Genomic DNA, 14,233 nt, shown 5'->3' with positions numbered 1-14,233 from the left:
TAACTGAAAGGTGGGATTTCGTCACTAGTTTTCTGCTGCTGGCTCGTTACTCATTACTTAGCTCGTCAGGGATGGGTTAAAAGCAGAGAAAGACACTGTACTAGCTGTATATGTGACAAATAAAGTTATCTTTACCTTTATTGAATAACGTACGGTTTTGTCGTACGTTAGCCTACATAAGGACGTTACAACTACTGTTAGCATGACAACCGCACTCTTGAGACACTGAACTACAAAAACAAACTCGCTGCACATAAATTTAACACATATCGAAAGTTTACGCTCTGAAAATACATTAAAGCAACCTCTGCTGATGTTGTGTTACTTTTGGACGTAGTTTCGGAGTAGAAAGGTGAGTTTTGTAGCTGTTCTACTGTACCTGTGGATTGACAGAGATCGGCTCGAAGTTGACGTCTTGAACAGAGCGTTTATTTCCGGTGCGCATGCGCAGAGTCCGTGGCCATACTTGAGAGTGGCGCCATCTACTGATTGAAAAGTATGTAGCATCAATGTTAACTACATGAAAATGTTAGCAAAGTTAACAAAAAATGGTAGATGTAAAATAAAAACATTTATATTTATATTTACAATAGCAACATTTATAGCACCTTTATTTAAAAATAATGGGAGGCACCTGCAAATTTCAAGTGTCTGAATACTGAACAATAGATAAATCTGTTTTCTTCTTGACATTATGAGTTATTTGATTAAGGAAATGTAATGAATTGTAATGTAATGTAATGAATTGGTCTGAACTTTTTTCTGAGTGGGCACCTGTATCTCACTCCACAGACTTAATTTAATTTAATTCCTTTATTTGTTTAAGAGGGACAGTGTACATCAATGAACATTTTAAAAGGATAAAATGTAAATGCACCCAATTATAGCCAGAAGGCTAATTTCCGTTGGCAGTCCCCCTGCCTGATGGAGCATGGCAACTGAAAACTTTGGTATCACCTGGTCCAGATTTGTCCTTATGTGTTGACAAAGACGCTACGACAGGAAAGACAACAGACAGATTAGTGTGCTCCACAGTGGCAGTGAAGCTATGCCCTCAAGGCTACAGTGGCAGTCTATAGACAGAAGGTGTGGAGCTGTGATGTTGAGTTGTGAGGAATCCTGGGTCAGATGGTACACAAGTCGTTATACTTTCTCCTGTCATATAGGACCACGTTATCACCTTGCAGACAGACTTTCCCCGAAGCACATTACAGTATACTGACAACTCTCTTGACCTTTAAGAAATTCAGGACCTGCAGCACTGAGCTCAGCACCTTGTTATTTACATCACAAGTGCTTGTTATAATTCATGAGCCAACTTGAAATACCTTATGACATGAATGTCTCCATTCTTAGCTCACTGGATGAAAATCCTGTGCAGCACACTATTGTTAATTTTTTTTATACTTTGAACTGTAGCTACTACACTTCACTATTATCAAGTACAGCAAATTACACATTTTTGTTGGCCAACCCAGTTACCATAATCCTGGAACCAGAATGTAAAAAGGCAAACCTATTTCCAGGTTTCAGCACTTATTCCTGCCCCTAGGGTTGGGTATTAAAAGCTGGTTTTAAATGGGCCCTGTAGGAGAACCTAAAAAAGTATATTTGTTATTACAACACAAACTCAACATGCTCTTTACCATTTAGGGGTTGTATGACTTTATTTCAAGAACAAAACTCAAATTAAGAGCAGCAACAATTAAAGGCAGCTGACCTCAGAGCTGCTGACATGGACCAGCGTGTTCTAGCCTTGAGACTAAATGAAATATGGCGGTGGAGGATTCTCAGACCTGCTTTTGTTGACCAGCGTTGAGGTCTTGGAGGAGTTAACACCTTGTCAAAAATCTCCCTCCCCAAATTATCACCTCACAGATCGTCTCAGCACTCTCCTTGCAGTAGCTATCTAACATGTCCTCGTACGACACCTCAGAAGAAAACATATAGCCTACAGTACAAACATCTATCAAGACACATGTCGTACTAAAATAACCACAACTGCACACCGTTAACGTCAGATGTCAGTGTGCGTGGAGAGAGCTTCCTTTCACTTAAGCTCAGCAGAAGGAATCCTGAAACAATTTCACAGGTTTATCTTTGTCCTCAAGGGTAAATGGAAGGCCAACAAGAAGGAGTGTGGAGTTACAGCTAAGTGGCATTTAGTGCCAACATATAGGCTACGTAGGCTATACAACAGCTGCAACTGTAATGATAGATTTGTCCTGGTAACAGCACAGGCAAAGAAGAACTACTGATGATTTACGTATTTCATCGATTCTCCCTGTCACTCACAAACATCTTGACATCCTACTGTCACCATCCCTAATATCCTGTTTCGACCTCAAGTGTGACCCCACTCATTTAGAGCTTCTGGTTTTCATAAATAAAGAGTGTGATGTTCTACTAAGAGAGTGCTCTTGCGAAGGTTCACATTTAGTGCGAGGCGGACAATAACTTTGATGTAGTGTGTCACTGTGTCTTTGCGATCTGTCTCTGTGTGCCAAAGACATTTGTAGCAGCTTTTTGAACATCATGTGCTTGTGTCTGAACTCGAGGACAAAAGCAATGGAACAATGTGCCATAAACACCCCTCAGCCCACCCTGCTTTCTTTTCAAGACATTGTGCTGTGGAGCCTTTTGGCTGACATGTGTTCACACTTCACTGTGTATAAATAGGAGCTGAACTGATGCAAAGTGCCACATAATGTTCACTAGTGTCATTGTGTACGTGATAATGCAACATTTTCAAATATGGCAATAGCAAAGTATGACGGGAAGTTGTACTGTAAGTTTTTTGACAGTAAATGTGTTTCATTTCATTTATTGGATCTCTATTAGCACCAGCACATTAGCTGTGTAAGATGCAGACTCTGTTTGAATCTAACTGGTGACCTACCTGCCCCATCAAACACAAGTCTGAAGTAGGCCTACTGGACTCAATTTGGATGTTTTGTCCTTCTATCAAAGGAGCAGCTAAATAGATGTTAGAGGCAGGATATTTTCATGGTAATCCAGACACTTATAAATGAAAATAAATAGGAAACTTGATCACTTCTCACATTCACAGCTCAATATATCATGTATCTTTATATGATCTGCAAAGATGATTGATCCACAACATAACAACAACAACCAAACAACACACTCGTCACCTTAAACATGGCTGATTACCACCTTCCATATCTGGCCCAGTGCCAACTAGAACAACTGACCAAGGACCCTGCCGCATATAGGAAGGCTCATGAATTGCCACCCTAAGTGTTGACTGCAGAAGGACACAAGACAGCTGGGAATGAAAGCCTCAGCCCTGCCCTTGACGTGCTGAAGAATGGTACGCTGGGTGCAGACAACCAACTGTCAAGACTTACAAGGTCATGGTGAATCCCGTGGGTGTGAAGTTGTTAAAGTCAAAAGGGCTCGTGTGCTTCTTGAGGAGGTCTTCAGGTGGTGCAGTCAATAAACACGTCATTTAAGGATTTCCTCTGTTAATGTGACAGTTATTACAAGCATTGACCTGTTGTCACTAATCAAGTGTCTGTGTGGGAGGTGCTAAGAGTGAAGCAGACAAATGTATTTATTAACAGTATGGAGACAGAAGCCTTTGAAAGCAAGCAGCTGTCATACTCTATCTTTTAACACAGATGGAGGGAGGTCAGGTGAGGTCCATTGGGAGGCAAATTAGACCCGAGAAAGCAAGCAAGTGTATCTTTGACAAAAGTTTGCGGACACCTGCAGAGTTAAGAAATAATAATGAAAATAAAACAGTAATAGGCTAATAATAATAAAATAAAAGATTTAAAAAAACAAACACTTTTTCCTCCGAGAATAAATATATTTACACATTTCTCATTGCATAATATGTTGGAAACTGATTTCAAATACTTTATGTTCAAAATAACTGAGACATCTTATATCAAAATAAAAGGAATATTGATTTATGCTTTTATGATTTTGGTAGCTTTTCAGCCCCTTAAGGGAGTATACTAAAATAGATGCTGATCTAAGGCCAGCTCATAAGCTTCACTTGTAATAACCAATCGTTACATGACTCTTCTAGTTGTCCACCCCTTTATTTCCAAATACAGATGTTCCTTTTTTGATTAGTGTCCTTTGTTTTCTCCCTGTTTCCTTACAGGGCAGCAGGGTGCGGGGGCACTGCCTCCTACATGAGTATAAAAAGAGGTTCAGGAGGATGAATAAAGACAGGAGGACAGCACCCGCAGGTATGTACTGTAGACATATGCTTTATGACATTTCAGCTATCATGTCACACCCTGAAAATAAAATAGCTCGATCTGTTTTATTCTTTCTAGACACCCAAGACATCAGATCCATCAAGCGTGCGAGGAAGGCAAAACAGGTAAGAAGCTCCATGTGGTTTGGTTTTAAAATGAAATGTATCTAAGTTAATTATTACTAACACCACTAGTAGCTCATGAAGCTCACAAGAAGCGATGAAGACAGCTGATGTACTTGTATTGTAGTATAATATCAGGCTCATAGTGAACAGCAATAACTAACCTTCTCTACTTACTAAAATTGAACTAGTGAACTACAACAATGCCTTTGATATTTTGCACATCAAATGGATCATCCACCAAAAAATCATTTACTTCTCACAAATTGACAAATTAAATCTTAAGTGAAACATGAAATCAAAATGCTTTCAAAAAACGTTATTGTTGTGGCAGTGTTTAGCTCACTTGGTAGAGCTGCCGCCCCATGTTGAGGCTAGAGTCCTCACCCCGATTCGATTCCTGCATCGAGCAGCCCTTTCCTGCATGTCATTCCCCTCTCTCTGCCTCCCCATTTCCTGTCTCTCTACTGTGCTGTCAATTAAAGGCAATAAAAAGCCCCCCCAAAATAAAATAACTTTATTGTTTTGCAGCTTTCAACATGTCCGGTGACGCCCTCATGGCGGAGTTTGGGACCGCCGCCTCCTTCCTGAGGAAATCAGACAAGGAGCGCCTGGAGGCCCAGACCCGGCCCTTCGACATGAAGAAGGAGTGTTTTGTACCTGACCCCGAGGAGGAGTATGTAAAAGCCAGAATTCAAAGCAGAGACGGTGACAAAGTCACCACTGAAACCTACGGGGGAAAGGTATAGTGCAAACACAACAGCTCCATCATTGTGTACTCCACCTCAGTACAGAGCCAACAACACAGTGTTACCTTTATGTCTTATTGCAGACAGTAGTAGTGAAGGAGGCAGATATCAACCCTCAGAACCCGCCAAAGTTTGATAAAATTGAGGACATGGCAATGTTCACCTTCCTCCACGAACCTGCTGTGCTGTTTAACCTCAAAGAGCGTTATGCAGCATGGATGATCTATGTGAGTAATGAGCACAAACCTGCAGATCTGTCCACTGTACAAAACCTGCAGCCCAATAACAATGACTTGTTGTATCTTTGTGTACAGACCTACTCAGGGCTGTTCTGTGTGACTGTCAACCCCTACAAGTGGCTGCCAGTGTACGATCAGGCTGTGGTCAACGCCTACAGGGGAAAGAAGAGGACTGAAGCTCCTCCTCACATCTACTCCATCTCTGACAATGCCTACCAGTACATGCTGTCAGGTACATTCAGATCCATGTGAAAAAAAAACTCTAATTTAACAGCCTTTGTGTCACCATCGAACCACTTTAAATCTTGTCTTAAATCTTGCAGACAGAGAAAACCAGTCTGTTCTCATCACGTGAGTAATTCTTAAACACCTATGTGAATGTCTAGTTTGAAGAGTAGCGTGTACAGAATCAAACAATCAGTTCACATATTGAATGTTTTTCATCCCCAGTGGAGAATCTGGTGCAGGAAAGACTGTGAACACCAAGAGAGTCATCCAGTACTTTGCCAGCATTGCAGCTGTTACTGGAAAGAAGGATGCCAGTCAAGAGAAGAAGGTTGGTTTTACTTTTTATTATGATCAGCATAAAAGATGAAATTGCTAATTTTAGGGAGTAAATTTTGGCATCCATTGACTCCATAGGGCACCCTGGAGGATCAAATCATCCAGGCCAACCCTGCTCTGGAGGCTTTTGGAAACGCCAAAACCATTAGAAATGATAACTCCTCCAGATTTGTAAGTTTGGTCATTTCAAACAACCCAACTGTCAATTAGACTGTGTTATGTTCACAGCACCAAGTAACTTATTCTCTCTACAGGGTAAATTTATTCGAATCCATTTTGGAACCAGCGGCAAACTGTCTTCAGCTGATGTTGAAACTTGTAAGTACACAGAACATTAATAAATGAATGAAAGAGTTTCATTAGCTCAGGAATTCACTCTAATACCAAGATGTTCCATGTATGTTGTCAGATCTTCTGGAGAAATCTCGTGTCACTTTTCAGCTGAAGGCTGAGAGAGATTACCACATCTTCTACCAGATTCTGTCCCAGCAGAAACCAGAACTGCTGGGTGAGAGCAAATAGTCTTTAATGTCTGATACAGATGACACATAACATTTTCTGAAAGAAATCTTATTTTGAAATTGAATATCTTTTTCAGAGATGCTGCTCATAACGAACAACCCCTACGACTATTGCTTCATCTCCCAAGGAGAGACAACTGTGAACTCCATCAATGATTCAGATGAGTTGATGGCTACTGATGTAGGTGAAACTTGGTGCTTCTTACAAACGCCACACATACAGTCTCACAACAAATTCATATGTCACTTTGTGTTAAAGGAAGCTTTTGATGTCCTGGGCTTCACCCAAGAGGAGAAGAACGGCATCTACAAGTTGACTGGAGCCATCATGCATTATGGAAACATGAAGTTTAAGCAGAAGCAAAGAGAGGAACAGGCAGAGGCTGATGGCACTGAGGGTAAGAGATGCTTCCACAATTTGTATCTTTTTAAAAACTCTAAGGAAGAGTCTGACATTTTATTGTATTTTTGCAGATACGGACAAGGTTGCATATCTGATGGGCCTGAACTCTGCTGACCTCATCAAAGGCCTGTGTCACCCTAGGGTCAAGGTTGGAAACGAGTGGGTGACCAAAGGTCAGAGTGTCGAGCAGGTGAGTTGAAGAAGCATGCACTAAGTTGAGTTTTGTTGGGAATTTAGACAGTATAGGAGTTCAAATGTTCATCTGATTTCTTGCATTTTTAGGTGTACTACTCTATTGGTGCACTGTCCAAGTCAGTGTACGAGAAAATGTTCTTGTGGATGGTCATCAGAATCAACCAGTCTCTGGATACTAAACAACCTCGTCAATACTTCATTGGTGTGTTGGACATCGCTGGATTTGAGATCTTTGATGTGAGTTGCTCATATTAAATGAACAAACTGAATGAAATTAGTTGTATCTTTGGAAGAATGAACTTGCAAATGAGATAATTATCATTTTCTCAAATATGTCCTTACAGTTCAACACCTTTGAGCAGCTGTGTATCAACTACACTAATGAGAAGCTGCAGCAGTTCTTCAACCACCACATGTTTGTGTTGGAGCAAGAGGAGTACAAGAAAGAGGGGATTGTGTGGGTGTTCATTGACTTTGGTATGGACTTGGCAGCCTGCATTGAACTCATTGAGAAGGTTGGCACAGTTTTATATTTCATATAAGTGATGATTAAAATTATGTAAGTGATGCAAAGGTTTAAATTCAGTGACATATAACCAAATTTTTTCTTCAGCCCATGGGCATCATGTCCATCCTTGAAGAGGAGTGCATGTTCCCCAAAGCCAGTGATGCAACATTTAAAGCCAAGCTCTATGACAACCACCTGGGTAAAAGTGGCAACTTCCAGAAGCCCAGGATTATTAAAGGAAGACCAGAGGCTCATTTCTCCCTGGTTCATTATGCCGGCACTGTTGATTACAACATTGGTAACTGGCTGGTGAAGAACAAGGACCCACTGAATGAGACTGTGGTGGGACTCTTCCAGAAGTCTAATCTGAAATTATTGGGTGTGCTGTTTGCTGGTTATGCTGGCGCAGATTCAGGTAAGTAATCTCTTACCAAATTGATTATCAATGCCCATGGGTTGTGCAAAATTTTAATGGTTATGAAAGTGAAACTTAAATTATTCTATCGCCTATCCACACAGCCCAGGAAGCAAAGGGCAAGGGAGCAAAGAAGAAAGGTTCTTCCTTCCAGACTGTGTCTGCCCTGCACAGGGTGAGTCAACTTTTTACATTTATCTGTTTGGTTTATCCATGGAGAAAGAAAAACATATGCCATTGCACATATATATTTAATTTCTTTATAACTATTATAGGAGAATCTGAACAAACTGATGACCAACTTGAGGTCAACTCACCCACACTTTGTGCGCTGCCTCATCCCCAATGAGACAAAGACTCCTGGGACGATGGAGAATCCTCTGGTCATGCACCAGCTGCGTTGTAACGGTGTGCTGGAAGGCATCAGGATCTGCAGGAAGGGATTCCCCAACAGGATTCAATATGGAGACTTCAAACAAAGGTACAGTGAAAACAAAAGTAAGAAAAAAAATGGGGCAATGAGGGTCCCATGAGGGTTAAAACATGAGCATTTTGTATATTTGTCCTTATTTCAGATACCGTATCCTGAACCCTAATGCTATCCCTGAGGGACAGTTCATTGACAACAAGAAAGCAGCAGAAAAGTTGCTGGGCTCTCTGGATATTGACCATGAGCAGTACAAACTGGGCCACACAAAGGTCAGTTTATTATTACCTAAAAAGGGCAGTGTTTAATATTGGACTTTGCTTTGTTACGAAAATCTGTCAATTCTGTTTAGGTCTTCTTCAAAGCTGGTCTGTTGGGTGTTCTTGAGGAGATGAGAGACGATCGTCTTGCTCTTATCATCACTGGAATTCAAGCAAGATCCAGAGGGATACTTGCTAGGCTCGAGTTCCAGAAAATTGTTGAGCGAAGGTATTTTCTTAACCAGTCATATTCGCCATAATTAAGGGAATTGGACAGTAAAAAAAAATCTATTAATGCTTACTGATTTTATCCACATGCAGGGATGCCTTACTGGTGATCCAGTGGAATGTACGTGCTTTCATGGGAGTCAAGAATTGGCCCTGGATGAAGATGTACTTCAAGATCAAGCCACTGCTGAAATCAGCTGAAACTGAGAAGGAGATGGCAAACATGAAGGAGGAGTTCTTAAAGCTCAAAGAGACATATGCTAAATGTGAAGCCCGCAGAAAAGAGCTGGAGGAAAAGATGGTCAGCCTTATTCAAGAGAAGAATGACCTGCAGCTCCAAGTCCAATCCGTAGGATCACTCATTTAGTTTTCCTAAAACTTCAAAGGATATACTTACAAAGTGAGATAAATAATAACAATTGATACATTTGTTGTTTGCAGGAGCAAGACAATCTTGTTGATGCTGAGGAGCGCTGTGAGGGTTTGATCAAGAGCAAGATCCAGCTTGAGGCCAAAACCAAAGAGCTGACAGAGAGACTGGAGGATGAAGAGGAGATGAATGCAGAGCTGACTGCCAAGAAAAGGAAGCTGGAGGATGAGTGCTCAGAACTCAAAAAGGACATTGATGATCTGGAGCTGACTCTGGCTAAAGTGGAGAAGGAAAAGCATGCAACTGAGAACAAGGTAATTAAACTATTATCACTATTCTCTCTCATAGATGTAAATAATGTTCCTTATGTGACACCAACTTTGTTATTTCTTTTTAAGGTTAAAAACCTGACTGAAGAGATGGCAGCTTTGGATGAAATCATTGCTAAGCTAACTAAAGAGAAGAAAGCTCTTCAGGAGGCTCATCAGCAAACGCTGGATGATCTTCAGAGTGAGGAGGACAAAGTCAACACTCTGACCAAGGCCAAAACTAAGCTTGAGCAGCAGGTTGATGATGTGAGTATGACCTTACATAAATTCATCAGATCCAGACTTGATTAAGTCAAATGCCTGAGGTCTTAGTAAATCTGTGTTTTGAAATAGCTTGAAGGTTCTCTAGAGCAAGAGAAGAAGGTGAGGATGGATCTTGAGAGAGCTAAGAGGAAGCTGGAAGGAGATCTGAAGTTGAGCCAGGAGACCCTAATGGACCTGGAGAATGACAAGCAGCAACTAGAAGAGAAGCTGAAGAAGTAAGGTTCTTCCCCCATCTCACACCTGACATCCAGTGTCAACTTACCAGTGCAGAAGTTGGTGTGACCTCCAAGACTGGGGGTGGTGGATTTATGTATCTTGATTCATCCAATACTGATGTTGTAGTCTGGAAATTGCCAGTTGCTCATTAAAGGTACAACAGCATTTTACTTATTAAATATATATCTTTTGTTAACAGAAAGGACTTTGAGATCAGTCAACTTCTCAGCAAGATTGAAGATGAACAAGCGCTGGCAGCCCAACTTCAGAAGAAACTCAAGGAGCTTCAGGTCAGCTGACATGCAGCCTTACTGCTCGTTTAAATGACCAAAAACATTATTCTGCTTGTTATTCTTCAAAGTAAATGGAAATTGTACAATCTTAGGCTCGCATTGAAGAACTGGAGGAAGAGCTGGAGGCAGAGCGAGCTGCCCGAGCAAAGGTGGAGAAACAGAGGGCTGACTTGGCCAGGGAGCTGGAGGAGATCAGTGAGAGGCTGGAGGAGGCTGGAGGAGCCACTGCTGCCCAGGTTGAGATGAACAAGAAGAGAGAGGCTGAGTTTCAGAAGATGCGCAGGGACCTCGAAGAGGCCACTCTGCAACATGAAGCTACTGCTGCTACGCTGAGAAAGAAGAATGCAGACAGTGTGGCTGACCTCGGAGAGCAGATTGATAACCTGCAAAGAGTCAAACAGAAGCTAGAGAAAGAGAAGAGCGAACTCAGGCTGGAGCTGGATGATGTGGTCTCCAACATGGAGCAGATCGTCAAATCCAAAGTGAGTGCAAACAAAAAATTATCCCAACACACTGAAAAGTACGATTTATCCCATGCTTAAATCTCAATGTTCATTAACGTTTTTATTTTCAGACCAACTTGGAGAAAATGTGCCGCACTCTTGAAGATCAAACGAGTGAACTGAGAACTAAGAGTGATGAAGGCCAGCGTATCATCAATGATTTCACCATGCAGAAAGCAAAGCTTCAAACTGAGAATGGTAAGATGGTTCTTCAAATTCTTGAAATAGGAAACAGGAAACATTATCTACAAATAAAATTATTATAATTATAATATTTAGGAAAAGATGATAATTTTCTTTCTCACCAAAAGGTGAACTTTCCAGACAGTTGGAGGAGAAGGACTCCTTGGTCTCCCAGCTCACCAGAGGGAAACAGTCTTCCACTCAGCAGATTGAAGATCTGAAGAGACAACTAGAAGAGGAAGTCAAGGTGAAAATGACCATAAATGCAGTTTCCAGATAGGTAGTATATGTATTTGACAATATATTTACCATAACTTGGACTATTGTCTTTCAGGCCAAGAATGCACTTGCTCATGCAGTGCAGTCTGCCCGCCATGACTGTGATTTGTTGAGGGAGCAGTTTGAGGAGGAGCAGGAAGCCAAAACTGAGCTCCAGCGCGGCATGTCCAAGGCCAACTCTGAGGTGGCTCAATGGAGAACCAAGTACGAGACTGATGCCGTCCAGAGGACTGAGGAGCTGGAGGAGGCAAAGTAAGTAACAGTTGATTCCTTTCCGACAGCACAAACATAACCTTGGACAGCAATGGTAAAATGTCTTATTTCAAATAGGAAAAAACTGGCCCAGCGTCTGCAAGATGCAGAAGAAGCTGTGGAGGCTGTTAATGCTAAATGTTCCTCCCTGGAGAAAACCAAACACAGGCTCCAGGGTGAGATTGAAGATCTCATGGTGGATGTGGAGAGATCAAATGCTGCTGCTGCAGCTCTGGACAAGAAACAGAGAAACTTTGACAAGGTAATACCGAAAAGAAAAGAAATTTGTCTGGATTAATTAATATAGAGTAAATCTAATTCTAATCATTATTTGACTAGGTCCTTGCTGAGTGGAAGCAGAAGTATGAGGAGTCCCAGACTGAGCTGGAAAGTGCCCAGAAAGAGGCTCGTAGTCTCAGCACTGAACTCTTCAAACTGAAGAACGCTTATGAAGAATCTCTGGATCATCTAGAGAACATGAAACGAGAAAACAAGAATCTCCAAGGTAGGAAGATGTTAACACATCAAAACCAGTAACAAATACAAGGTTGTGGAAATATTATAATAAGAGATTTGGACCTTCACAGAGGAAATTTCTGACCTGACTGAGCAACTTGGCGAGGGAGGAAAGAGCATCCACGAGTTGGAGAAGATCCGTAAACAGCTGGAGCAGGAGAAGGCTGAGATACAAGCAGCTCTGGAAGAAGCTGAGGTCCACAAGTATACATTTGATAGTGATATATCTGATCATGTTAAAGCATGTGTATAAAGAAGGTGTTGTTCTTCCAGGGCTCTCTGGAGCATGAGGAGGGTAAGATCCTGCGATCTCAGCTCGAGTTCAACCAGGTGAAAGCCGACATTGAGCGTAAGCTGGCTGAGAAGGACGAGGAGATGGAGCAGGCCAAGCGCAACAATCAGAGAGTGGTAGACACTCTGCAGGGCTCCCTGGAGGCTGAGACCCGCAGCAGAAATGAGGCTCTGAGGATTAAGAAGAAGATGGAGGGAGATCTCAATGAAATGGAGATCCAGCTGAGCCAGGCCAACAGGCAGGCAGGAGAGGCTCAGAAGCAGCTCAAGGGAGTCCATACCCATCTGAAGGTATGTCTGCAAGTCCTACCTGTGGTGGGGTGTGTGTATATATTGTTTTATTTGTCCTTTAATGACAGAGAATTTGATTTAATTTCTTGACAGGACTCTCAGCTCCAGCTGGATGATGCTCTACGTGCCAATGAGGATCTGAAGGAGAACACTGCCATTGTGGAGAGACGCAACAACCTGCTGCAGTCTGAGCTTGATGAGCTGAGGTCTCTGGTGGAGCAGACTGAGAGAGGTCGTAAACTGGCTGAGCAGGAACTGCTGGATGTCAGTGAGAGAGTTCAGCTGCTGCACTCCCAGGTACATCAACAGTTCCGTCATATAGTTTATCAGCATATCCAAATTAGTTGATAATATTTCATACTAATGTTCACCAAACCTCCATACAGAACACCAGCCTGCTGAACCAGAAGAAGAAGTTGGAGGGTGACACCACCCAGCTTCAGAACGAGGTGGAGGAGGCTGTGCAGGAGTGCAGAAATGCTGAGGAGAAGGCCAAGAAAGCGATTACTGATGCAGCCATGATGGCAGAGGAACTGAAGAAGGAGCAGGACACTAGTGCTCACCTGGAGCGTATGAAGAAGAACATGGAGCAGACCATCAAAGACCTGCAGCACCGCCTGGATGAAGCTGAGCAAATAGCCATGAAAGGTGGAAAGAAGCAAATCCAGAAACTCGAGGCTAGGGTAAGTCCTTCTTATCCTGACTGTGTTATGTTATGTTACTGTACAATCCTGACCTTTCTGCCTGCAACAGACATTTAAGTGTGATCAATGTCCTATGTTTCAAGGTGAGAGAGTTGGAAAATGAGGTGGATATTGAGCAAAGGAAAAGCAGTGACTCCGTTAAAGGAATTCGCAAATATGAAAGACGCATCAAGGAGCTCACTTACCAGGTACCAGGCTCTATATGCAAATTTTCTAAGATAACAATTTAGCAAAGAAGGTAAAAAATATTCATATTGAGCAAATCATTTTCCTGAATTGAACAGACAGAGGAGGACAAAAAGAACCTGAGCCGTCTGCAGGACCTGGTGGATAAACTTCAGCTGAAAGTGAAGTCATACAAGCGGGCTTCAGAGGAGGCTGTAAGATAAAATACTGCATCACTGTTTAAGAAAACATCCATTTGTTTTTACAGTCAGAATTGAACAATCTTTATACTCTCATCTTGACCTTGTAGGAAGAACAGTCCAACGCCAGTCTAACCAAGCTGCGTAAGTTGCAACATGAGTTTGAAGAAGCAGAGGAGAGGGCCGACATTGCAGAGTCCCAGGTCAACAAGATGAGAACAAAGAGTCGGGACAGCGGTGCTAAGGTCAGTAATGATCCAGAGAGATGCTACATGTAATTACCAACTGTAATGGACTCTTAAGCAATCTTTTGTTTTCTTTGTACAGAAATCACACGATGAAGAATGAAGAGAGAAGCCTTCAACTGCATCTTAAATAAACAGTGTTCTGTAGTAGTGTTTTAGTTTCTTTGTTCTCCGTGCAACATGAGAGGAATAAAGAATAAATTTGAACGTACCATCTTTCTGTGTTTCCTGTATTCTACACCTTCGCTCAGGAAGAAAACCAA

The 14,233-nt window shown here is 41.9% G+C and overlaps 1 protein-coding gene across 1 annotated transcript; it reads left to right on the top strand.

Annotated features, from left to right (window-relative positions):
* Positions 1–4,355: 4,355 nt before the first annotated feature.
* LOC311003392 (myosin-7-like) lies at positions 4,356–14,143 on the top strand. Its single transcript, XM_083995133.1, has 37 exons — positions 4,356–4,363; positions 4,892–5,103; positions 5,193–5,336; positions 5,424–5,580; positions 5,672–5,699; positions 5,799–5,904; positions 5,991–6,083; positions 6,167–6,230; positions 6,322–6,420; positions 6,511–6,831; positions 6,908–7,026; positions 7,119–7,268; positions 7,376–7,546; positions 7,645–7,954; positions 8,059–8,129; positions 8,230–8,435; positions 8,530–8,653; positions 8,734–8,870; positions 8,963–9,218; positions 9,311–9,553; positions 9,638–9,814; positions 9,902–10,047; positions 10,248–10,338; positions 10,434–10,823; positions 10,916–11,042; positions 11,156–11,274; positions 11,362–11,558; positions 11,637–11,820; positions 11,898–12,063; positions 12,146–12,270; positions 12,348–12,656; positions 12,750–12,953; positions 13,043–13,339; positions 13,444–13,548; positions 13,645–13,740; positions 13,836–13,970; positions 14,053–14,143. The coding sequence occupies exons 2-37, from the start codon at positions 4,900–4,902 to the stop codon at positions 14,071–14,073; spliced, it is 5,892 nt and encodes a 1,963-aa protein (XP_083851259.1). The 5' UTR covers positions 4,356–4,363; positions 4,892–4,899; the 3' UTR covers positions 14,074–14,143.
* The last annotated feature ends 90 nt before the right edge of the window (positions 14,144–14,233 follow it).

This window comes from Trachurus trachurus, assembly GCF_905171665.1.
Source record: "Trachurus trachurus genome assembly, chromosome: 20".
Taxonomy (NCBI): Eukaryota; Metazoa; Chordata; class Actinopteri; order Carangiformes; family Carangidae; genus Trachurus; species Trachurus trachurus.
The sequence above is the reverse complement of the archived record's forward strand: the minus strand, read 5'-3'. Positions and strand labels throughout refer to the sequence as shown.